Here is a 24656-nt window from a genome sequence, read left to right as displayed (position 1 = left end):
AAAGAGTTGTGTGAAACTAGCCCAGGATCAACAAGGTCAGTTAAAAGACTGGTTGGGGGGGTAGGGGTGGGGGGGGGTGGCTGGAATGATTCTTGTCAAAGATGGCTTATCTTCCTAAAGCTCACTGTAGATCGAAAGACCACTCTGGAGGAGAGATGGAAGGGAGAAGTGCTTAGCTGAGATTGGTTGGTATTGCCCAAACACACATCTGTCATCATGGCTTTTGTCTGAAACAGACAAGCCAGAATGGACTAATGACAAGTATGTCTTCAAGGGATGAACGTCAGAACACTGACCAGAAATAATTTAGAAGACACACAATCCCTGAAGCAGATGACCAACTTACAACAGGATATGGAACAGTTGACTGAAGCTTGGTCCACAATAGGAGGGATAGGGCAGAGAGGACAGAAAGAACTTATTTTATGGCCAAAATGAGGGTAAGGCTTAGCAGACATTATCAGGAATTTTCTAAACAAAGACCAGTTCCCTAAATTAACATTATTTTTTATAGAATCTCAGAGCTGGAAGGGGTCATCCAGTTCAACCCTTCCAACCTGACCCTGAAGAACTCCACTGATGAAGACCTTCGCACTAACTCCTGAGGAAGCCCCTTTGGGACACTCTAATTGTTCAGAATTTTTTTCCTACCATCAAGCCTATATCTCCTTTTCCAACTTTCACTCAGTGCTCCTAGTTTTGTGTTCTGGAACCAAGTAGAACTAATCAAATCCCACTTTCACCTGATGGCCCTCCAAAAGCTTTGACGATACCTCTCATATTTTCCCTGACATTTATCCAAATAAATCTCCTCAGTTCCCTTGGGTTCTCCTCATAGTATATGACCTCGAGATCCTTCACTCTCCTGGTAGCCTTCCTTTGGATGATTTTTAGCTTGTCAATGTACTTTCTAAAATATGGTGCCGGGGATTAAACACAAAACATGCCAGATGTGGCCTGACATGAACAGACTACAATGGGATCATCAGCATTCTTGTCCTAGACATTATCCCTCTTCATCCTCTTCATCCCCAAATCATTTTTTTCCCAGGGGTGGGTGGGATGGGTTTGTCATATCATTCTTTCCCACACAATACAATGTACCATAGCAAGATATTAGCACAAGCCTTTTCATGCTATTTAGACTCTAATGTATCATTTCCAGGGATGTACTTGAGAACCAGAAATAGAAAACTTAAATGACCAGCTTGGGTCCATGGGAGGTTATTTAAGACAAAACAGCAAAAAGTGACTAAGATGAATCATTCCCTAATCTTATTCTGATCTGAGATTTGGCTAGTTACATAGAGGTACCTTTTCACAACATCAGGTTTTTTCTATAGGCAGTACCTTATTCTTGAAATTCACCTTTCCCCCTGGACCAATGTTACCTGGTCCAAATTAGCCAGGCCTGGGCACTGACTCTGGAGTCAGAGAATCTGGGTTTAAAGCCTGCCTCTGTCACTTAATACCAGTGTGACTTTGGGCAAGTCACCTTAACCCTCTAGGCTTCAGTTTCCTCATCAATTGAGGAAGGGGGATTGGATTAGATAACCTGAGATCCTGTCCAGCTCATGATCTTGAAAGTCTTAAAAATCATTACACTGTGGACCAGTAAATTATTCAACCTCTTTACCTTGGACAGCACCCTCTGCAGCTTCAGAGAGTTGTTTGTTGTTCAATCTTGTCCAGTTCCTGTAGACACCACCTTTCAATGTTTTCTTGGCAAAAAGCCTGGAATAATTTGTCATTTCCTTCTCCAGCTCATATTACAGATAAGAAAAACAGGGTTAAGTGACTTGCCCAGGGTCACACAGCTAGTGTCTGAGGTCACATTTGAATTCGTCTTCCTGATTCCAAGCCCAGAGTACCACCTAGCTGCCTTCAGAAAGGTGGGCCTGGGAAAATAGTCCAAGGGGAGCTAGGTCAGTCTCCTTAAATTCATAGGTTTTAAGAAGACCCTTTGGGGCTAAAGATTCTGTATATCAACAAAAATTTGCCATGGCCCAGTGCCAGTCTATGGGCCATTGGTCAGAAAATACTTATTTAGATCTACTCATCTGATTTAGTTCAACAAAAAGCCTTGGCTTAATGCTTTACAGAGTGAAAGTTTCTTCTCAAAGAATTAAATTAAATATTAGCCACTGCATCTGGTAGGACCTAGTGTCTTCAGTGAGGTATCCAGGTGATGCTGAGCCATCAGAGAGAGATAAGGATGTAAATGCTTACAGCTTTTTTTTTTTTTAAGTCATGGATCCTTCTAGCAGTCTGGTAAAAAAACTATGAAGTTCTCAGAATTTTTTTAAATTTATAATTGAAATAAATGCTAAATTTCAGTTAAAGATTTAATTTCCCAAGTTCAGACTCCCTGAAGTCAATATACAAAAGGGTATGTTATTCCTCCTTCCCCCCCATTAAGAACCTCTGCTCTAAAACAGTCCTTGGCTTACTCCTCTCCTAAACCCTAAAGAGTGGATCTTACTAAAATAAAAGCAAGACACTGGAAGAAACCCAGAGCACTGGGCATCAAGAATGCACTGAGCACCAGTAGCCCTCTAGGAGTTAAGTTATTCCTCATCCCCATATACGCACTGCAGGTCTGTCAGTCTTGTGTTTCAATAAGACTTGGCCTTGATGTGAACTGCTGGCTCTGGAGATAACATCAATTAGAAGGTACTGGACAGGCAAAGGACCAGCAGGAGAGAGCCTGTGGGGCTGTTGATGACTTCAACCACTGAGGGAAGCAGCCAGCTAATCAAGGTTCCATCCCCTCCTGAGCACATTCATTGGGGCCCCTCTGTTTCTAGGCCCCTCCCTTCCTGGGCACAACATACAAATATCACATTCTCCCTGGAACAATTCTTTCCATCTTGTTAACTGGGTCCTCAAAGAGATGGAACACTATTTAGAGTTTAAGAGAGAAGGAGATGAGGAATTGTTTTAGAGCAGTTCTTAACCCAGGGGGTGGCAAGGCACCACAGACCCCTTTGTATATGAGTCCATGAACTTGGGAAATGGCCAACCATCAGGAGACAGCATCCTATAGCCATACATGGCTCATATAACTTTGGCCCCAGTCTATGTTCTCAATATCATTTATACTCCATAAACCAGATTCCCAGGCAGTGTCTTGAAAGCCCTTGTTAATAGCATTAGGCTTACCTGGCTCTGCTCCCCTGGTCCTTCTACCACACCATACATAATAGGCAGCTGCCTCCTTTAGGATTGCTTCACCTAAGATGTATTTTCAGGAAACACATTGATAATGTTGGACAGAGGGCATGTAGACTCTATAAAGGGACACTTACAGATCTGAGCTCCATCTTGCCACTCCAGCCCCTTCCATGGCAATCATTTACTAGACGTATTAACTTTGGGTAAGTCAATTCTATGGTTCTCAGTTCCATCTAAAATGGTGGTAATACCAAGGGTGATCTCGCCCTGCCCCCATCCACCCTTCATCCCTGCAAGGCAGGAAACTTGATCCCTTGAGAGCTGCCTTCTAAATCTAGATTGATTTGCCTCACATGTCAAGATGAATTAAGCTAGGCCTTTTATTAAAAAGGATGAGGGGATTAAAGTTGGAATAGACAAGGCCAACACTCTCAGAATATTTGAAAACTTTATTTTCTCAAATGAGCACCAACACAGATCGGAAATGAGAGAAAACAATGCACTTTCTTCTAATACTGAATCACTATGTACAAATACAGGAAAAAAGGTGAAGACAAATTATTGAAAAACAACTGCCTTTGTTGTTGAAGCAAAGTGACCTGAAAAAATATGCCCCAAAAAACCACCCCCAAAAACCCAACAAATACAGTTTGTAAACACAAGCATCAATAGACAGACTGGTATTGAAAAGATAGTCTCCGCAAAATGGAAAAAAAGGGAATTTGCTCCCACTTTCTTACCAAAATTTTATACAAAAACACAAGGGGCATTAAGAATTTGGTAATGTTAAGAATAGCTGACATGTTCTTCTTTGTATCATTATCTTGCCACAGATCACTTTTTACATTTTAATTTGAAAATTAAATGTCTCTTCCTCCCCCCCCCCCCCACCTCATAGTGGTTTTTCATTTTTGGACTGACTTAAAAAAACATATAACTTGATTGTTTTCCAGGATTTGATTTCCCAGGCCTCTTTCCTGACCCTTGAGGGACTCTGACCTCACAAATTTGTTTGCCTACAGGCACGTGTACATTTTATGTCTGTTCCACCAATACTAGTTCCTGTTTGTGATGAGTCTTCTTTTAAAACACTTGGGAGCCGCAGAATATGCAAATGATACACTCACATTCGCAAAGAGAAAACATACAAGAGGTTTGACTCTTGGATCTTCACAAGGACAATGGAATTCATTTGTAGTTCATCCAAGTTGTGCCACAGAGGAGAAGAGGAGAAGGGTGCACCAGAGACCCGGCACTGCAAACAGCCCTGCCTGTACATGGCATGGTAAGATGCATTCTCTATGGCTTGTGCTGTTGGTCCACTTAAGAGACAGAGTGCAAACAAAATTAAAAAAAAAACCACACACACCACAACAATACAAAGGTGGGGGGAGGGGAGGAGAAAAGAAAAGCCTTGCTGCAGGAGGTGTGTAAACTTTTACATATAATGTCTCCAGTAAAAAGGAAAGCAGGAGCCATTGGAAAATGTTCTTTTAAAAATGCACAATTAAAAACAAATAGACCTGAAGGCCTTCCAATGAGAGGAAGTCTTTGAAGCCACAACTAACATCACTTCACCTCAATTTTTTTTTCTAGCCAATACTGGTGCAAGAAAAACATTTCAATTCAACCTAATGATTCACTACATGTCACTTCTACCAGGAAAAGGTAAAAGCAAAGCTTTCTTGCCTTCCCCAGACTAAATGACAGGCTCAAAAAAAAAAAAAGAATGTATGTTTCCCTTAAAACATACTTCAAAAAATGCAGAGGAAACAGTAAAATTTTAAAACAAAAATAAAAAGTGCTCTCAGGGGCTCTGAGAAAACAGCACCAAATATATTATTTAAAAAAATTAAATATTATTTACAAAAGTATATTTCACAAGAGAATGTTTTTTCATATATATATATATATATATTACCGTTTGAAAATTTGTTGAAAGGGGGATACTTCCTTTGTGCACGCTGATCCTACCAGGACAGACTGACCTTGCATGTCTAAGTATGAATGTAGTACCCTGATGGACACCTATGTTCATCAAACTGGGTTGTAGCTGCTTTGCTCCAACCAACTCAATCCAATCCAGGTCCCAGGCTGGTGCCAGGGGCAGCCCACAGAGCCTACAGGCCCCAGCACAATCCAAAGGTGGAGCACAGTGAGCTGAAATCAGAGATTCTGCTAACAGTTTTTCAATCCCAAATGAAGGCAGCTGCTGGCTGAGGTAAAGAACTCCCCTCCTTCCCTTCCCTTCCTTCCTCTCTCCTTCCACCCACCAAGCCATGCCCACACCAGCTCCCAGTTGGCTGAACCTACTAGTGGCCCAGGAGTGAGGTCTTTGGTTATGCTCTGAATAGATAATTTTAAGAGAAAAAAAACCAAATAGAGAAAGAACTAATTGAGTTCACAAGTATGACAAGGTTTGAGCTCTCATTTGTGGTCTCCAATACTGCTAGACATGAACCAAGCCGTGAATGGAGCTAAAGTTGTAAGAAGCACTTATGGTTTAGTCAACATCTATGGAAACCTACTGAAGGGGGTTGGTTATTCTGCTACTGAGCCTTTTCTTCAGATTGCTGGTGCCATGCACCTTTGGGATACTGCAGAAGGGTTACTTATGGCACCAGAAGGTGTATACACCATTCACAGAGTGAGCAATGGAAGCTTTCCCAGGGCAAAAAGTGGGGCTAGGGCCAGGGTTTAATCTTCTCTGCAAACTCATCATGTATCCTGCCATGTCAAATCTGCCAAATTTCCATTTCATTTTTAGTTCTGAAAACCAGGTGAAACTTTCCTTAAGGAGAAGGCCAAATCTATAAAGGAAAGGGCCCAGGGCCCATATTTCAGTAGGGAGGGAGTGGGAATCCAGCTATTTCAGGGCTGGGAAGCTAGCCTAGGAATGTGAAAACTGAAGCTATTTTCTGATGCAATCTAAAAGATTAGAGGAAATGGAAAGAATATTCTTCTAGGAGGCTTCAACAAAGTATTCTGTGCCTCAGTTTCCCTTCTTACTCATCTTCCAGAGTGTTTTGAGAACTGACTGGTCAAATGATTTTTCAGTGATTTTTTTTCCTTTTAATTGTTGGTTTTTTTTTTAACAGAACTAAAAACTAGGTTTTGTAAGGAATAAGTCCTTTTTTGTCTTGTACCAACTAGTCAATAGGAAGAAAAGTCATGTTTTGTGGGAGCTTCCAGGTCTAGGTTGGCTTTGAGCCAGTACTACTGGGACTCAGAATTTATCTTGCTACCTGACAGCGACCTAAAGATTCCACCCCCCTTCATAACCTTCCCACAGCCACCTTCTCTTTCCAGCACAGACTCCATCCCAGAAGGCTCTTGGGTCTGCTGCATTCAGAGCCCACTCCATTACACAGGTTCCCCTATGCTCCTGAATTAACCACTTGTGACAACTGACACTTGAGTTTTTCCAGGTTCAATCTCCTTGGAAAATGAGATGTTGAGAATGATACACAAGATCAGCAGAAAAATAAACAGTATTTTAGGCCTGAGAAATGAAATGAACTCGGTTTGAGTGGGACTCACATCATGCACCAGGTACTGGCTGGATTGCTGTAGAATAGACATCACAGTGTCGATGATTAAATGCAAGACAAAGCTTTTTACTCTTGAGCCTGGCTGGCTTGGGTTTTCCCCCTCCAACTCCCCCCTAATACCATGAAGTATGTCCTTTCTTCATTCCTACCCTCCAAAAAAGAAAAGGTAAGATTAGAATTTGTTACTCCTAGTTTGACAAATTGAATCAGTCCCCACTGCTGGGCCACTTTGGTTAATTACTAGGCTTCTTCCCCATTCAAATTCAGGGAAATAACACTGGGGCTTGAAATATCTGCCTGCAGAACACATTAACCATAATCTCCAAAGCTTTTATTTTATAGCTTAAAAGATAGGGCTGGAATCAAAGTCAATCATCCCTGCTCCCGGGAAGCAGGGTCCCCACTCACTGGTCTCCTGGGGAAGTGGGGAGGTCTCAATACTAAGAGATGCCTTCCCCCCCCCATCCTCCCAAATCCCCCCTTTCCAACTCCCATCCATTGTGCTCAGTTAAGGGTCATGAGTCAGGTAATGGGTTAGACAGTTGGAGTGGTTTCAACTATGCTGGCTTTCCTATGATTTCCTTGCTGATATTGGAACTGTCAACTTGCTGTCCCTGTAACTACAGGATTTAGTCGGTCACAGGTCAAGACTGCTGGCCTCTTTACTTGCCAGGGAGCACAGGATCTTGAATACTTGGTGAAGGGCAGATCTCTACTTGCCATGATGGGGGAGCATAAGTGAGAAGTAGGGATGGATATAGGTAGATACAGTTAGGGAATAAATCACTGAGACCCTATCATAAGCTCCCCACAGTCACTGACTGTTGCTAACACAGGGTGCCCCCAAACAGCCCAGAGCAACAAGACTCTTGCCCCTGCAACTGCATGAACCACAGGAGTTAGGCCCTCCTCTCATGCTGACCTGGCACATTGTTGGGTGTCAGGAACAGAAGCTTCAAAGAGAATTCAGTCATGAGGTATTTTTTTTTAAATCTTCTTTTTGTCCTTTTGGACAAGTTGATAGTTTCAAGGTTCCTAGGTTCCCAGGATTTTTAAGGAGCAGCAGTTCCTACCTCCACCCTCCCATGCCCACCCTTGCCCCGGGACACTCAGGGTTCCCTTCCCTTCTCACGCCCCCATGCCATTGCTATCCTGAAACAAGGCAGCTAAGGCTGCTTGCTCTAGGGGGTCCCTGGGACTCTCCTTAAAGTAGAATGCTGCCAAGCTCTCGGTGCATCCGTTGTTTTTAGCCAACACTAGAACAGAGAGAGAAGCCAGGGTCAACTCACAAACAGATACAAAGCAAAGAAACAGAGAGACGGCAATTTAGAGGCCTGTCACCAATAACAATGGAGATAGGGTGGGAGGATGCTCCTGATGCCAAAGCCTCTAAAGTGATGGAACCAAGCGTTCAGTCACTCTCTCCTCTTGGATATAATGTTCAGTTGGATGGCATTCATTCAGACACTGGGTAGGGGGACCTCCCTCCATTCAATCCCAGCCATTGTCCTTGATCATGTGTGCCAGTTCAATGATGTATTTGCCTTCTTTATACTTCTGGCTGCTCTCAAATGCGTGTTCCTGGTCAACAGAAAAAGAGAAAGAGGAAGAGGAGTCATGTCCATCAAAGCAGCATATTAGTTTTGGAGTGTATGTAGCAGGAGGAAGAGAAACAGCATAGTGTGGTGGCAGAGTGCTCAACCTAGGGTCAGAGGACCTGGGTTCAAATTCAGGTTCTTCCATTTACTATGAAGCAACTTTGGGGATGTCACTTTGAACCTCTGAGGACTTCAGCTTCCTCATCTACAAAAAGCAAGAGCATTACTACCAAGTAGGTACCCATCAACTGGGGAATGGAAATTGTGATTCACGAAAATAACAGAATATTACCATCCCCTAAGAAACAATGAATATGGAGACTACATGGAAGCACGGGAAGATTTGTATGAATTGATGCAACACCAGGAAAATACACACAATGTATACAATGGTATAAATGGAAAGTGATCATTTTTTTTAATCAAACGCTATGTAATTATAATGATCAAGGTTGATCCTAAAGAAAAGAATGCACCACCCTGCTCCCTACTTTGCAGAAGTAGGGGACTTCAGGTGTGGAATGTTGTAGTTACTTATTGTGAGATTTGACTGTTCTGCTGGTTAGTTTTGTTGAACTGCTTCCCCCTCCCTCCTTTTATATTCTTTGTTGTAAAGGATGACTTTCTGAGTGGAGGAAGGAGACAGGAAGAATATGTTGGGAATAAAAACAAAAAACAAGATGAGGTAGGAGAGGGACTGGGTCTATGATTCCATTGCTATATGGAACATCCAAGTGAGGAAGCTTTCTCTAACAGTATAGATTAGCAAATTCTTTGGAAATGAGACTCTTCTGGGTTGCTTGTGAGGAGCTAACTTGTCTAGGGTCCTAAAGCTAGGGTGTTTTAGAAGTAGTACCTGAACATACATTTGCCTGGTTGTATACCCATATGCCACATTGTCTGTTAAAAATGAGAAGGCTGGAATAAATGACTACTAAAGGTCCCTTCTAGACTTAATCTATGATTTTAGGAACTATAATAGAAGATGGAAATTAGGGTTTGGGGGTTCTCTTTCCAGCTTAACCAAAGAAACCGATATAAAACTTCAATAATTAGCATTTTATCTCGTAAAGACAGCTAGATGGTACAGGGGATAGAGTGCTAGGCCTGGAGTCAGGGAGACCTGAATTCAAATTTGGCCTCAGACACTTAGTAGCTGTGTAGCCCCAGGCAAGTCATTTAACCCTGTTGGCCTCAGTTTCCTCATCTGTAAAATAAGCTAGAGAAGAACATGGCAACCTACTCTAGTATCTTTGCCAAGAAAACCCCAAACAGGGTCAAAGAAGAGTCAGACATGAATGAAACAACTCAACAAATCCTTCATTAACTCACCACGAAAAACACACTATACCTAAAATTTATCATCAATATACTCATTATCACAGGGAAAGGGAAGGGAATAAACATTTATATAGCCCCAACTATGTGGCAGGCACTATGCTTAGCAGTTTTGCAAATATTATTTCATTTAATCCTCACAAAAATCCTGGGAGACAGGTGCTATTATGACCTCCATCTTATAGATGAAGAAAACAAGTCAAACAGAGGTAAGTGACTTGCTCAGAATCACTGTAATAATCTGGGGCTAGATTTGAACTCAAGTCATCCTGACCCCACCGTACCACCACAAGTACATCAATGTATCAAGGACATCTGATTGTGTTGTGTGAGAACTTCAGACTGCAATCAATCCATCCCTTACAAATTAATTTAGAAACTTACACTGTTTAATTAATTAGCTTTATTTCTAAAATGAGGAAACTGAGGCTAAAAAGAAGAGAAGTGACTTGCTGATGTCATAGAACTAGTAAGCATCAGGACCAGAATCTGAACCCAGGTCCTCTAACTCTTTCCACTGCACATGAATAAGAGTTCCTTGAGGTTCAGAAAAGTTAAGTGACTTGTCCAGGATCATACAGCTAATAAATGTCAGAGAGAGGATCTGAACTCAGGTCTTCCTGACTCCAGCACTCTATCCACTACTCAACAATTGCTATTTAAAGAAAGTCTCTTTAATATGCTGTGTTATCTTAGGGGAACCTCTAGACAGGATTCTTTCCTAACAAGGCTATCCATCCTCCTCACCATCTTCCAAGTATACTAAGGTTGAATCTTTCTGAGATGTACTGTGACACTCTGAGTAGAGAACAAAGCATTGTGGGGCCAGAAAGGTTTCCTTTTAACTTCACTTATATATTTATATCCTATTACTCTGCTTCTTCTCCACAGAAATCATGAGCTACAGCAAACTATGCAAAGGGAGAAAACTTTTGCTAAGCAACCTCAGTTGTCAGGTCTCCTAGAGGAAAACTCCATACTTCTGGTGGGTTACCCTCTGAAATGAAAGCATTCTAGCTTAAATGAGACTTTAACAAGTCTCATTTAAAAAGCCCTACAACGGGGTAGAGGGCAGGGAGAGAAGAGAAGTATCAGGGGTGGAGAGGGCAATTTTACTATCGTGGACATAAGAACAATTGGAGAGGCATCCTGACATAATGGATTGGAAACTGTCCTCAGATTCTAGATGACCTGGATTCAAGACCTCTCTCTAACATATACTGGCTAAGCAAACCTGGGGCAAGTCACTTAAATAACTTCTCAGCATCCCTAAATGCCTTTCTAGGACTATAAGAGAAGAGGAAGAAGCTACCTTTGCCAATGAAATCACAAGTTTCTTCCTTCCTTCCTCTTTTTCTTTCTTTCTTTCTTTCTTTCTTTCTTTCTTTCTTTCTTTCTTTCTTTCTTTCTTTCTTTCTTTCTTCCTTTCTTTCTCTTGGCTAGTTGAATGAAGAAAAAAACAGACCCAACAGTTACTGAATATGGCTTAAAAACCTGTGCTCAAGGTGGATTTCAGAAAAATCTGGAAAGATTTACATGAACTGATGCTGAGTGAAGTGAGCAGAACCAGGAGAACATTATACACACTAACAGCAACATTTTGCAATGATCAACTTTAACAGACTTAGCTCTTCTCAGCAATACAGTGATCTAAGACAATTCCAAAAGACTCATGATGGAAAATGTTATCCACATCTAGAAAAAGAACTATGGAGTCTGAATGCATATCGAAGCATGTTATTTTCTCTTTTATTTTTTTCTCATAGTTCTACCCTTTTGTTCTGATTCTTCCTTCACAACATGACTAATGTGGAAATATTTTTAATATGTACATATATATAGTCTACATAAGATTGCTTGCCATCTTGGGGAGGGGGGAGAAGAGGGAGAAAAAAATTCAGAACTCAAAATCTTGTAAAAACTTATGTTGAGAACTAAAAAAAAAAATCAAGTAAAAACCTGTGCTCAAAGGCTACATCCATCGACTCATGGTCCTAATTACATCCAAAATCAATAAGGAAGAGTCCTGTTCTTGTTGGCACTGAGTGCTGGTTGCTGGTTGGCATTCAGCTCCAGTGCTACCTTCAACATAAGAGCTTTCCTTATGCTCTAAGACACTGTAGAGTGCCTCTCTCCCCCAAAAATTTTGCATGTTTTTATTGATGTGTGTGTTGTCTCCCCCATTAAAATGTAAGCTCCTTGATGGCAGGGCAGTGTTTGGTGTGGTGTGTGTGTGTGTGTGCGCGCGCTCACGCGCGCACTTGTGTTTACAGGTCCTAACACTGGTGACTGGCACTTATCAAATGATTTGTGTGAAACTTCCTTTGTCTTGAAGTTGTGTGGGACTACAGTTCAGGTATTTTTAGATTTCAGAACAATTAAAACTTCACCTTATTGTGTGACCTTGGTGACTTGTCCCTTTTCTGTTGAGGGGTTATTAGGACTAGTTGACCTCTTAGATCCCTTCCAGCTTTCAAGCTATGATCCTGTTGGGTCTTTGGCCCACTGCTTTGAGGGTTAAATGATCCCACAGACAAGACACAGACAGAGATAGAGGCAGAGAGCTGAAGAACTACCAATTTCACACTTAGGTATTTGCATATTTGTGCATGGGTGTAGGTGTGGTACAGATTTTAGAATGGAGGAAGATGAAAGCACATAGAATAGGAGATTCAAGAAATAAGCAAGACAACTTGGAAACTAATGACAAGGTTTGGGGAATTCAGGAATGACTGGATTTGTCATAAAGGGCTGGATTTGCTATATTGTTTCAAAAATTATAAAGTACCACTTAAGGGGTTCATTGTTTTATGTATAATACTCATATTTGATGATGTTCATCAGGGAAAGAATAATAAATTTTTTTTTAGAAAAAAGAACAAGATATTTATAGCAGTTTTTTTTGGGTGGTAAAGAATTGGAAATTGAGGGGATGCCCTCAATCAATTGAGTAATGGCTGAATAATGTGTGGTATATGAATGTAATGGAATACTATTGTTCCATAAGAAATGATGCACAGGCTGATTTCAGAAAAATCTGGAAGGCTTACATGAACTGATGCTGAGTGAGTGCAATGAGCAGAACCAGGTGAACATTGTACATAATAGTAACAGCTACATTGTCCTATAATCAACTATGATAGACTTAGTTCTTCTCAGCAATACAATGAAAGACAATTCCAAAAGACTCATGATGGAAAATGCTAATCACATCACATAGAGTATATCAGATTGCTTGCTGTCTTGGGGAAGGGGTAGAGAAAGGAGGAAGGGATATAAATTTGGAACTCAAAATCTTACAGAAATGAATGTTGAAAACTATCTTTACATGTAATCAGAAAAAAATAAAATACTATTAAGAAAAATAAATTTTTAAAGCCAGAATAGGAGAAGATGGAGGACAAGATGTGTTAACACTTCAAGTGTTTGCAGGGTAGGGTATTTGACAGCAGGGATGGTAGGGGTAAAAACACTTATGAAGATTTATCACTCCTTCTGAAATTGACACTACAAAGCAAAAGGGAAAAGAACCCACACAGCTACCTGGACACCTCTAGAGAGTCTCAAAACTGAGCCATCATGGTGAGAAAATGAGAGGCAATTCAGGGGGTCACAGCAATGGGAGGGATGGAGGAATTGTAGACAAAGGACATTGATAAATTACCCCGAAAAAGCTTCGTCTTGCTTTTAATTCCAAACTCCACTCCCACAGAACCCTCTCTGAAAACCACAAGCGAAAATAGACTGAATCCTCTCTCTTCTTTCATCTAGTGCTCCTTGTCAAACCACTGGTTAGCCAACTGATCAACAGAAGGGGGTAGAGGAAAGAAGCAGTAGAAAAATCTGCAAGATGATGAGATGATTGTTAGGCCAGATGACTTCTGAGATCCCCCTTTCGGCTCTAGAAGGATGTGGCTCTGTAAAATGGACCTGAACTTGAACATTCAGTCCTTGAGGAAGTTTGACTGGAATGCTAGGAAGATGAGCCATCAATCTGACCAGGGTGACAATACCTGCTTTCAGATTAAGCTCAAAGCACAGGGTGCCAAGTAAATGGAAACAAAAATGTGATACTCCAAATATTTTTAAGGTTAATGTGGGAAAGAAAAGGAAATCTGGTTTCCTGCTGCCCCGCCCTCCTGCAGTTTCTTGCTGCTAGGCCCTCCTATGGAAGAATACTATTCCTCTTCTTCAGAGAGCTTCCTCGTTGGAGAGATAATGTTGTACAATGGAAAATACATTGGCTCAGGAGTCAGAGAAACTGGGTTCAAATCTCAGCTCTGGCTCTTACTACCTGCATGATTTCAGGAAAATCCTTAGGGCTTGCCCCACCTTCCTGGGGCAACTAGGTGGCACAGTGGATAGAGTGCTGGGCCTGGAGAAAGGAAGACCTGAGTTCAAATTTTACCTCAGACACTAGCTGTTGTGACCCTGAGCAAGCCACTTAACCCTGTTTGCCTCAGTTTCTCCACCTGTAAAATGAGTTGGAGAAGGAAATGGAAAACCACTCCAGTATCTTTGCCAAGAAAACCCCAAATGGAGTCACAAAGAGTCAGACATGAAACAACATACTGAATACTGAACAACAATAGCCCTTTCCTGGGCCTCAGTTTCTAAATCTGGGTAATTTGGGGCGTGGAGAGGGAGGCTTGGCCTAGCTAGCCTCTAAGATCCCTTCCAACTCTAGCTCTATGACCCTTCTAAAGTCCAAAGTAGATTATGTGGGCTGGTGCAGCTGATATACTAGCTGTCCTTTAGGAGCAGCCGAGGCATTTCCTGAAAGATAAACTGTCCCTTGGAAGACAGGGAGGTTGCTCTTTTTTGTATATTAACATTCAAATACTCCAGTGTGTCAGAGGGTGGATTGAGAGAATGTATGCTGTGTGTATGTATAGCAAGTCCATGTGTACCCATGTGTGTGTACATGAACCACAGTACAAAAAGGAAAAAAGTCAACCAATGGATAATGTTGCCATGGCAACTGCATCTGGGCTTGGATTACCACCAGAAAGCAAGCCAGAAAAATCCTCATGATACCAGGCAACCAGAGTTCCAGGGACGGTGGGTCACTGTTGCTTGTTCATCCTACCCCAGGAAAGGAACAAGGTATCCCCTGGGAAAATAACAATTTACCCCATAGGGCATCCAAACTTGACTCCATATGAAGGTAAGGAGAAGGCAGGGTCTGATCTTAAGGCAGGGTCAGTCTTCTGATCTCAGTGTTGGATGAGTTTACCACAAAGGGCAAATAGGAAAGGGAATAAGGATGGAGAAGTACCTTGAGTACATGTCCTGTGAGGGTCTATTAAGGGATGTGAGCACATTCAACCTAGAAAAGACTTTGGGGGGAGGGGGAGAGAACACGGAACATGAGAACTGCCTTAAAAGTGACTTCTGAAGGACCATGATATGGAAGAGAGGTTGGATTTGATCTGTTTGACCCCAGAGGATACAACAGGGAGCAACGGATGGAAGTTACAAAAAGCCAAGTTTAGACTTGCTGTCAGGAAAAACCTCCTAACAATTAGGGTGACCTCAAAGGGCAATGAGCTACCTTAAGACTAGCTCTTCCTTCTTGGAGGCTGGATGGGCTAGGTGGTTTTTTTAGTGGTACTATAGTGGGAATCCCATTTGCTGAGTCAGACTAGATAACCACAGAAGTCCCTCGTTGTACCCTTCAAATGCTGTGATTCTAATGCCCCATCAGGGAAGTCAAAGAGTATAGTAGAAAACCACTGGCCTTGCAATTCAAAGACCCAGATTTTTGAGCGCAGAGTCTTCTGCTTACTGTATGACCCTGGGCAAGTCACTTCTCTCTCATCTTGTACAACACTTGTACCACTTACCTGTCAGGAGTCAGGAGATAATTGGATTTGAGTGTTGCTTTTGACTGACATTAACTAGCTGCATGACCATGGGAAAAGTCATATAACCTCACTGAACTTTAGTTACCTTATCTGTAGAACAGGAACAGCACCTAGCCCACAGAGTTCTTTGTGAGGAGAAAATAGGGTTCAAATGCATGGTTTGAAATTAAAAGTACCATATAATTTTCAGTCCTTATACTAAAGCATCCTGTAGTCCTAATGTGGAGTCTGCACAGTTATCAGTGTTTATTTCAAAAGCTTTGCCCCAATGGGCAAACACCATTGTACTTACATATTTCCAGCCCAGAGTGGTTTTGCAGTTTTCACAGTAGATGTCTGCAACTGCGTGTAGCCCCGTTAGCAACACTCGTTCTTCTGCAGGTCCACAGCCCACATTAACTCTGTGCCAAAGAGGTGGGGATGGGGGGGAGAGAGAAAAGAGGGAGATGAGTGCCAGGGACATCTGCATCCTTAGTCCCTTGAGCTGAGCTACCTGCAAAAATGAATAGAGCAAGAACTACCTAAAAGCAGCTGCTCCTGGGGAAGTGGTGGGGGATGGGGAGAGGGAAGAATGACTCAGCATCAAACGCAAAGCCCCAAAAACAGGCAAAAGGAAAGTCCTGGGACAAAGTGATTTCAGATTGTTCCATTCTGCCCCAGCCAGATTCAAACCCAACTGAATTTATGACTGTAATGGGTATCAAGAAAACACACTTTGTAAACCAGAAAATCTTAGCATCATGGGAGCACAGATTTAGAGTTAGAAGGGCCCTTAGAGGTCCATCTAGTCTAGCCCCCTCATTCTCAAGATGAAGAAACTGAGGCCCAAAGGGATAAGGTGACTGGCTCAAGGTTACATTGGCAGCAAGTGACAGGTAGGAACTCAGGTCTTCTGACACCACACCCAGTATTCTTTCCACTCTAAGTCCCATTTTAAGATCTCTGAAGACCATTCTTAAGCATCAAATCCACTTTTTTTTTTACAAACTATAAAAAATTATGAAATTAAGTATTACTTTAAGCAATGATAAACCATTCAATTTACAGTTGTCATTATTTATCTTTTTTAATGACTCCATCCAGGGAGAGGACCCTTCCAGTAGGACTGAACCAAGTTTATATCCAATGGAAGGTAACCATAAACATATGATGGTCAGTGAACACCTCCCATATGGGTCCAGATGTACTAGGTCTTATCCCAGCACTTCTCAGTTACTCAGGATTTTCTCTTTCAGGGAAATTGTGGCACATGCCCCTGCACTTGGAGTTGGGTGAGGGGGTGGGGAATGGGGTTAGAGTTGCTCCATTAACCTGGCCTACTCTGAGTCTAGTTGTCCTGCTGAGTGGGTTGGACTCAGCCCTGATCGGGTGCCTTCTTTTTTGCCTGTTCCAATGGGCCTCAGCTTCCTTACTTTAAAATGAGCTGGTTGGAATAGAACCCAGGATCCACTGGGAGTCTGTGGATAGAATTTAAAGGGTCCATAAACTTGGAAAGGGGGGAACTACTTTTTTCAATATAATTGGTTTCCTTATATAATATAAAACAAAGGAAACCAAATATATGTGTGTGTGTGTGTGTAGATACACACACACATAAATATGTATGTATGTATCTGTATATGTGTATCTACACACACATACACACACACTATTATTTATTTAAAAACATTATTTTGAGAAGGGAGCCCATAAGCTCTGCTCCTAGAGAGAAATCTATGGTTCCTTCCCATCTTGACATTCTAGCCTTCTATAAATCCTGAGATTCGTTGAGTTTGGTTATACAAACTTCTAGCCTGAGGAGGTTGAGGAAATATCCCTGGGGTAGAGATATGTGAGTAGGGGAGAGGCAAGGGTCTCAGAAAATATTTCACCAGTCTGCAGCTCTGAGGGGTGTATGTGTATGTGACAGTGAGAGAATGAGAAAGAGAGAGAGAGAGAGAGAGAGAGAGAGAGAGAGAACAAATGGAGAGATGACATTTTAAATTGGAAGCTATTTCTCTAGTCTCTCTAGTCCCTCCCACCACCCTCTCCAAAAATAGAAAAACAAATATCCCTGAGGTGACCATCAGAAGCAAACCAGGGAACATAATCCTCCATGGACTGTATTTTTTAATTTATGTCCTAGGCAGTGTCTCATCAGAACAGGAGGCAGCTCCTACTGTTTAATTATCCTCCAGGGTTGCTTTTTCCATCTTCCAAAGATGCAAAGAACAATTTAATACCACTTCCAAAAGAGACACTCACACTGAATTAAAGAGGTAAGCTCGTCCTTGACTTCCTTGGAACGACTGAAATGCAAGAAAACAAATCAATAGTTAGATACAAATGGCATGTGTCCACCTTTTTGGGAAACCTGGGCCTAGCTAAATAACAACCACCCAAATGACCCCAGCAGGCTGAGGTTCTGTCTGCAGGATAATGCAAAGCACAGAGCCAGAGGCAGTCTAGAGAGAGGAGCTGGGCCAGCCAGCACTGTAGGCTGCTTCCAAGTTCCTGTTTGATGAGATGGTAGGTAAAAGAAAAATAGTCATTACTAGAGATTCTTTGCCTGTGTGTATGTGGCTAAGGTTACCTGGGACAGTCTATACCAGCTCTTCTTTTTTTGGGGGGGTGGGGGGGATAGGGTGGGGTGGGAGGAGAAGCCAGTTGGCTGGTCGGTGCTGGTAGATCTACCACTTCCTATAGCCACAGAGGGCATGACAACCAGCTAGGGCAGTTTCACTTCCTGGTTCTCAAACATCACCAGGAGGGAACCTGCTTGAGGCCTAGAGCTGCAGAAAAAGGGTCAAGGTTTCAGAACTGAGAACAAACCACCCCATCATACTTGCTTCCTTCCCAGGCCCCCCCTGTTGTTCTCAGGTCCCCCTGTGGACACATGTGGAGTCACAAGCCCTTTCCTGACCTATTCATCTCCCAACAGTTCCTTAAACAGTGGTCCTGTTTCCAACCTTACACAGGAGTACCTTTCTTTGAGCCTGAAGCTGCAGGCAATGGGAGAAGCAGGAAATAGAGTCTACTGCGCGATCTGGTATCTCCCTCTGTGAACACAGGCCCCATTCGTGTTTCTCTGGCTCCTGTTACATTGGGATGTCTTGCTGACATGAGACTGCTAATGTTCTGCATTGCTGCCTGCATTTTTAATGGTTTCTGACAACCATCCCCTGAATTAAACATCCTGTGCTGTCAGGGGGTGTTGGTGGGGTGAGGCTGGAGAGAGGAGAAAGAGAATACCCCTGGGCTACCCAAGTCCTAGCTACCAATCAATCAAGCAGTATTTGTTTAACTGCCTTCCAGGTGCCAAGAATGGTATGGCGCAAGGTGCTAGGGATACAAAAGACAAAAAGAAACAGTTACTGCCCTCAAAGGACTTACAATCAGTCAGTCAGGGGAGAATTTACAGGTTTATAGGTATATGTAATCCAAAAACATATACAAAATAAAATCATAAAGATAAGTTTGCCTTAGGAAAGAAAACAGTAGAAACTAGGGAAAGAATCTGAAAGATCTTGTCTAAGAGGGGAAGCACGAACTGAGCTCTGAAGGAAACCAGGTAAACGAATCAGTGAGTCATTAAGCAAGAGACCAATAGGGAAATTCAATGGCCATAACTGATCACCACCCTCAAATGCCAACCCTATGAGATCCCGGACCTGCCAACATCCCTTTGGAAGGCAACATCAAAATCTTGACTGGAGAGAAAAGGGACAGCTTGGTGGAAAGCAGTGGGGTTGGAGTCAACAAGACTCATCTTCCTGAGTTCAAATCTGGCCTCTGATACTTACTAGTTGTGTGTCCCTGAAGTCACTTAACCCTGTTGGCCTCAGTTTCCTCATCTGTAAAATGAGCTGGTGAAGGAAATGGCAAAGCACTCCAGTAACTTTGCCAAGAAACTCCCAAATGGGGTCATGAAGAGTCAGGCATAACTTAAACAACCGATCAACAACACAGAGAAGAAGGAAATAAGTCCCTAAGCTCTGCCACTTATTATTGGCCATGTACACTTGGGCAAGAATGATTATATCTGAGCTTGTAGCTTCCACTGTCCCAAGGGGGTTATTTAAAAAAACAAAAACAAAACAAAACAAAACCAGCATGGCCTGTGCTACCAGGGCAGTTGGCAGGGCCTCTGTAAGCTTTTACTTTGTAAGTTAAGTCCCCCCTTGGATATAGGATCCTGTTATGAATCTTCAGCAGCCCAAACCACAGCCATTGGACAAGGAATCATTCCAGTGCTTCTAAGATAGGGGACCCATGATAGTGTTTAACAGAATGCTCCTTGAAGGAAGGAACATTGTTGTCTTTGTATCACCTCCCCATCCCCCTAACTCACTCACTCTCTCTCTCTCTCTCTCTCTCTCTCTCTCTCTCTCTCTCACACACACACATACACACAGACACACACACAAACACACACCCAGACACATAATATAGATCTGTAATATTTCTTTTTGAACTGAATGCTATATAAATGTGAAACTGTAACTTGTGTGTGTGTGTGTGTGTGTTCCTGCAAGCACATACAGGTAAGTACCCATTTGTGCCCCTTAAAATGAAGAAAACTTCCTCTTGGTATTATCATCTTGCCCTTTCACTTAACTCGGGTAGTGTGTGAAGATCTGTAACCCAAGCCAAACTGGCCTCCTCTTTGCTCCTCACACACCACCCTCAAAATGTCCATCTGCCATCTCTCTGCCTTTGCAATGGCCATTTCCCATACCTGGAATGTATTCTCCTTTTTTTTTTTTTTTAAAGCAATTGGGATTAAGTAACTTGCTCAAGGTTACACAGCCAGGTGTTTCTGGGTGGGTGCTAAGTGTCTGAGCCCGGGATTCAATCTCCAGGTCATCCCAACACTGGAGCCGGTGCTCTTACTCGCAGTGCTACCTGGCCGCCCCAATGTATTTTCTTTCTTACCTCCACCTCATTGCCCTCTCAAACACCTTCAAAATCACCTTCTGCCTTTCCTGATCTAGTGTCCTCCCCCCAAACTATCTTGTATTTAACTGCTTTGAAATATTTGCATTTATTCACTTTCTATTTTTTGTTTGTTTTTTTCTTTTTGGAGGGGGGGAGGGCAGGGAAGTTGGGGTTAAGTGACTTGCCCAAGGTCACATGGCTACTAAGTGTTAAGTATCTGAGGCTGGATTGAACTCAGATCCTCCTGACTCCAGGCCCGGTGCTCTATTCACTATGCCAGTTAGCTGCCCCATCACTTTCTGTTTATACTAAATATATTTATGCATCCTCAATGTCTGTAAGCTTTTTGAGTGGGGGTTTATTCATTCTTCCTATCCCCAGTGGCTAGCAAAAGTGCTAGGGAAATAGTGAAAGTTTGAATGCTCATACTGGGAGGTGGGACCATAATAAAGTGGGACTTTCAAAGAAGAATAACTTCAGGGACAAAGGATTTGTAGATGGGAACCTAAACAGCTATGTGACCTTAGTTAAGCTAAGTTAAGTTAAGGTTTTGAGCTCATCCCCTTTAAAATAGAGGAGTCAGTCTATAAAGTCTCTTCTAATACTTTTAGTTCCATGGTCTCAGAGTCCTCTTGTCCAAGAAAGACCTATTAGACTTTTAGATTCATGGCTCACAGCATGTGAAAACTGATCCTAGAGGGCAGAGAGGAAAAGGCAGCCAAAAAGCAATTGGGGAGCCTAATATAGCTTTAACCAACCCTCATGGGTTAGGAAGATATGGAGGGAGGGGTGTGTATGGAAAATGCTATAGGGCTGACAAGTAGAAAGCTTTTTAAAAAAAAATTATTGCAACTGGTAGAGACCAGGAAATGAAGCCAAGATGACAAACTCCCTGTTTTACAACACTTTGTGCCATTTCTGAGCTCCATTTTGTAACATGAGATACACATAATATGAACTGCCACTGTTCCTGCCTATAAGGGGGCATACATTCGTTCTAGTCTTCATCATCTTTGTTTTTCCCAGTGTGTATACACCACTGGGGGCCCACTACTGGCCAGTGTTTGGCACACTCAATACATATTTGTTGAAATTAACTAAATCAGAGTATGGACAGATTAATTTAGGTGGCAAAATAAAGGAAAATCCAAAGTGGTCAGGGTACAGGTCAGGTTACAAGAGTTACATTTGAACACCTGGTGTCTCATTCTCCCAAGGTCTGGCTGGTAGGGCCAGATGTCAAGCACAGGTTGGCTCAGGGCCTGACAGTTTTAGCCAGCATCCAAGCCAAACTCCTTAGGTGGCTTTGATATCCCAAGTACCAGGGATGTGGGTCAGAACAGAGTTGACTCAAGCATACTGGAGAAGAGAAGAAACATCCTAGAGAGAGACTTTCTGGGTATTCTGATATGCTCCAGGGTGTGCTGAGGGCCTCTGGAGTACAGAAATGATTAGGAGCCAGCTGGAATCTAGAATGAATCAGCTCAGGTATATTATGAAATAAAACTCCCAAGTCTTTTCTGATTCTTAGAAGGCTTCTGAACTTTAGGAAGAAGAGGGAAGAGAATGAAGAATCCCAAGAAAGGCCCCTTATCTTCTGCAAGTCTAAGCTAAACCACTATGTGCTGATATAGTATGGAACACAGGAGATAAATTAGGGAGACCAGGGCAGTACTTGTATAAATCTCTAATTCTCCTGCCTGACATCAGAAGACAGACCACATTTTTTGCAAGGCAAGGTCTTCTCTCACTCTGTGGCTTTCACCCTGGGGTCTAGCACTAAGTCAACATTTATGAAGGAAAAAGCAGCTGCAGAAAAGAATGGGGACCTTGCAAACTAGACTGTCAGGGAGAACCCAGGCTGGGTTCCCTTTCAGACAGGTCACTATGGGGGCTCCCTACAAAGCTTTCTCTTTGGGCCGGCCTCAAGCTGACAGTTAGGAGCCAGCAGAGGAAATTAAGGAAGCAATTAGAGAATTAAGCAAACAGAATTCCAGACCAGGAGAGAGCTCCAACAGACTAGACTGTAGGCCCATTTGTTTGCTGTCAATACTGCCAGGCCCCAAGGTGGCTCTTTTCCAGGTCCTGAAACGCCAACTGAGGCTGGCCTTCAGGAAAAGAGATTTTTATAACTCAAAATGTTATACACTTGAAAATAATAGCTCCTGGCCCAGCCGGCCCAGCCCTCTAAAAAGAATGGAAAGGAGAAATTTCCTATTTGGTAGCCAAGCCACTCATTACTTATTTTTGGCCACTTGGAAAGCCTAGATTGGTAACACCTCTCATTACCAACAGCAGAGTCATTTTAAAAAAGAGGCCATGCTCAGGTTGGGAAGGAGCCTTTGAGCAAGCACATGCATATTCCCTTCCATATCTTGGCTGCTCTTCCTAAGTTCCTACTTACCTCAGTTCTGCTCTTAGAGGGCCTGCTTATTCCAAAGGAAGTCTCCATTTTCCACTCCTCATGCCAGAGAAGCCTGGACAGTTTTTATCCTAGTTGTAGGGACCATTTTTCCTAAATGCCAAATTAGGGCACCTGGACTACTGTGTACCAGGGACCATGCTAAGGACAAACGTGAATACAGTCCCTACCCTCAAAGAGCCTACATTCTCTCAAGGGAGAAATGTACATATATAACTGCATAAAAAATAAATACACAGTAATTTTAATTTTAGGGCAGGTTAGGTAGATAGAGTGGACAGAGCACTGGGTCTGGTCAGGATGACCTGAGTTCAAATGTGGCCTCAGACACTTACTAGCTGTGTGATCCTTTTTGCCTCGGTTTCCATCATCCTCATCATCATAAAATGAGCTGGAGAAGGAGATGGTAAATTGCTTCAGTATCTTTACCAAGAAAACTCCAAATGGAGCCATAAGGAAGAGTTAAACATAACTGAAACTGAATAACAATTTTAATGACTTCTGACAATTATCCCAAATATTAAATATTCTATACTTCTGAGAGGTACACAGTGGGGTTGTGTGTGTGTGCGCTATTGAGGGCAGAGGCCGGGGAAGGGTGAGAAATCCAAGAGCAGCTTGCCCAAGGTCACATACCTCATTAAGTGAAAGAACCCAAGTCAGATTCCAAATGCAAGAAAGGGTATCTCTACCCTTAAAAAGCAACCACCACCACAAGTCTTTTCTAAAATTGGGGCTATCTTGGAAAATCTGAGACATCCAATAATCAAATATTTGTCAAGTGTCTACTTTGTGCCAGGAACCATGGTAGGTACTGAAGTTGCAAAGACAAAAAATGGAATGTGGTCCCGGTCATACTGGGGCAGGTCCAAATAGTTCCCAGGGTTCCTGGTCCACACCCAAAATTGCTCTTCCCCAGATTTCCAAACTCAAAAAAGTTGCCCTGAGTGTCCTTGCTATCACTGAAACTAGGAATAGCAATGCTGGAAAGCAGGCAAATTTTTTCTTCCTTAAATAAATTTCACTCTACAGACCTTTTTCTTTGCTCCCCTCCATTCCACTTTTTCCCTTTTGATGGCCTTCTCTCTTAGGCAGTGCCTCCTAAGACTGATCAATCAACAAGAATTTATTAGGCAGATCTTATACTAAGTTCAAGGGATACAAGTATAAAAAAATGAAGCAACCCCTACTTTCCAAAGAGGAGTTTTTATTCTAATAAAGCACTAATAATTTTTCTTTACACTCTGGGCAGTCAGGCCACATGCTCTCTCCAACTTAAAACCCGCTTTTAGGAAAAACTTGTTATAGTGGGGATTTGGAGGCAGAAGATCTGTATTTGAATGCCAGTTCTTTGTTACTTATCACCTGTATGGTCTTGGGGAAAATTACCTGACCATCTCCAGGGCCACAATTCTATCATCTATAAAATGGGGGTCTTAAAGTTGATTTCCTTCCAATCCAGCTGTGATATAGCGGAAAGAACACAGATTTGGAATTGAGTATCTGAGTCCAAATCCTGCCTTTGCGGGTACCTGGTTCTTTGACCTTAGACAAGTCACAAATCTGTGAGTCTGTTTGTTCATCTGTAAAAAGAATAATGATCCTGAAGGTCCTTTCCAACTCTTATGATCTTATGAAAAAAAATCTACGGTTAGTTATACATACCCTAATGTGAAGTCAGTATATTCTTTGTTTTTTCCTAGGGATTATCTACATTTTTGAGAATAGGTTTCTAATTCATAGCACTCATCCAACCTCTTCCAGAGACCACAGGAGAGGTTTGACAGGA

The 24656-nt window shown here is 42.3% G+C and overlaps 1 protein-coding gene across 2 annotated transcripts in view; it reads right to left on the bottom strand.

The window, feature by feature from the left end:
• The window catches only part of YPEL2 (yippee like 2), an 82569-nt gene that overhangs the window by 4765 nt on the left and 53148 nt on the right, over positions 1-24656 (bottom strand). The window contains exons 3-5 of one of the 2 annotated variants that reach the window (XM_069078170.1): positions 17773-17816; positions 15821-15929; positions 3606-8306 (exon numbers count right to left, since the gene is read on the bottom strand). In XM_069078170.1, the coding sequence (XP_068934271.1) occupies positions 8217-8306; positions 15821-15929; positions 17773-17816 (243 nt within the window). In that variant the 3' untranslated portion in view covers positions 3606-8216. Of the gene's footprint in view, positions 1-3605; positions 8307-15820; positions 15930-17772; positions 17817-24656 lie in introns of those variants that run through there. The other variant, XM_069078171.1, reaches the window with a different exon arrangement.

The sequence above is a fragment of the Petaurus breviceps genome, unplaced genomic scaffold (assembly GCF_028583685.1).
Source record: "Petaurus breviceps papuanus isolate PSGF00001 unplaced genomic scaffold, PetGlider_PUasm1.0 91023, whole genome shotgun sequence".
NCBI classification, from domain to species: Eukaryota; Metazoa; Chordata; class Mammalia; order Diprotodontia; family Petauridae; genus Petaurus; species Petaurus breviceps.
This window is presented reverse-complemented; position numbering and strand designations above follow the sequence as displayed.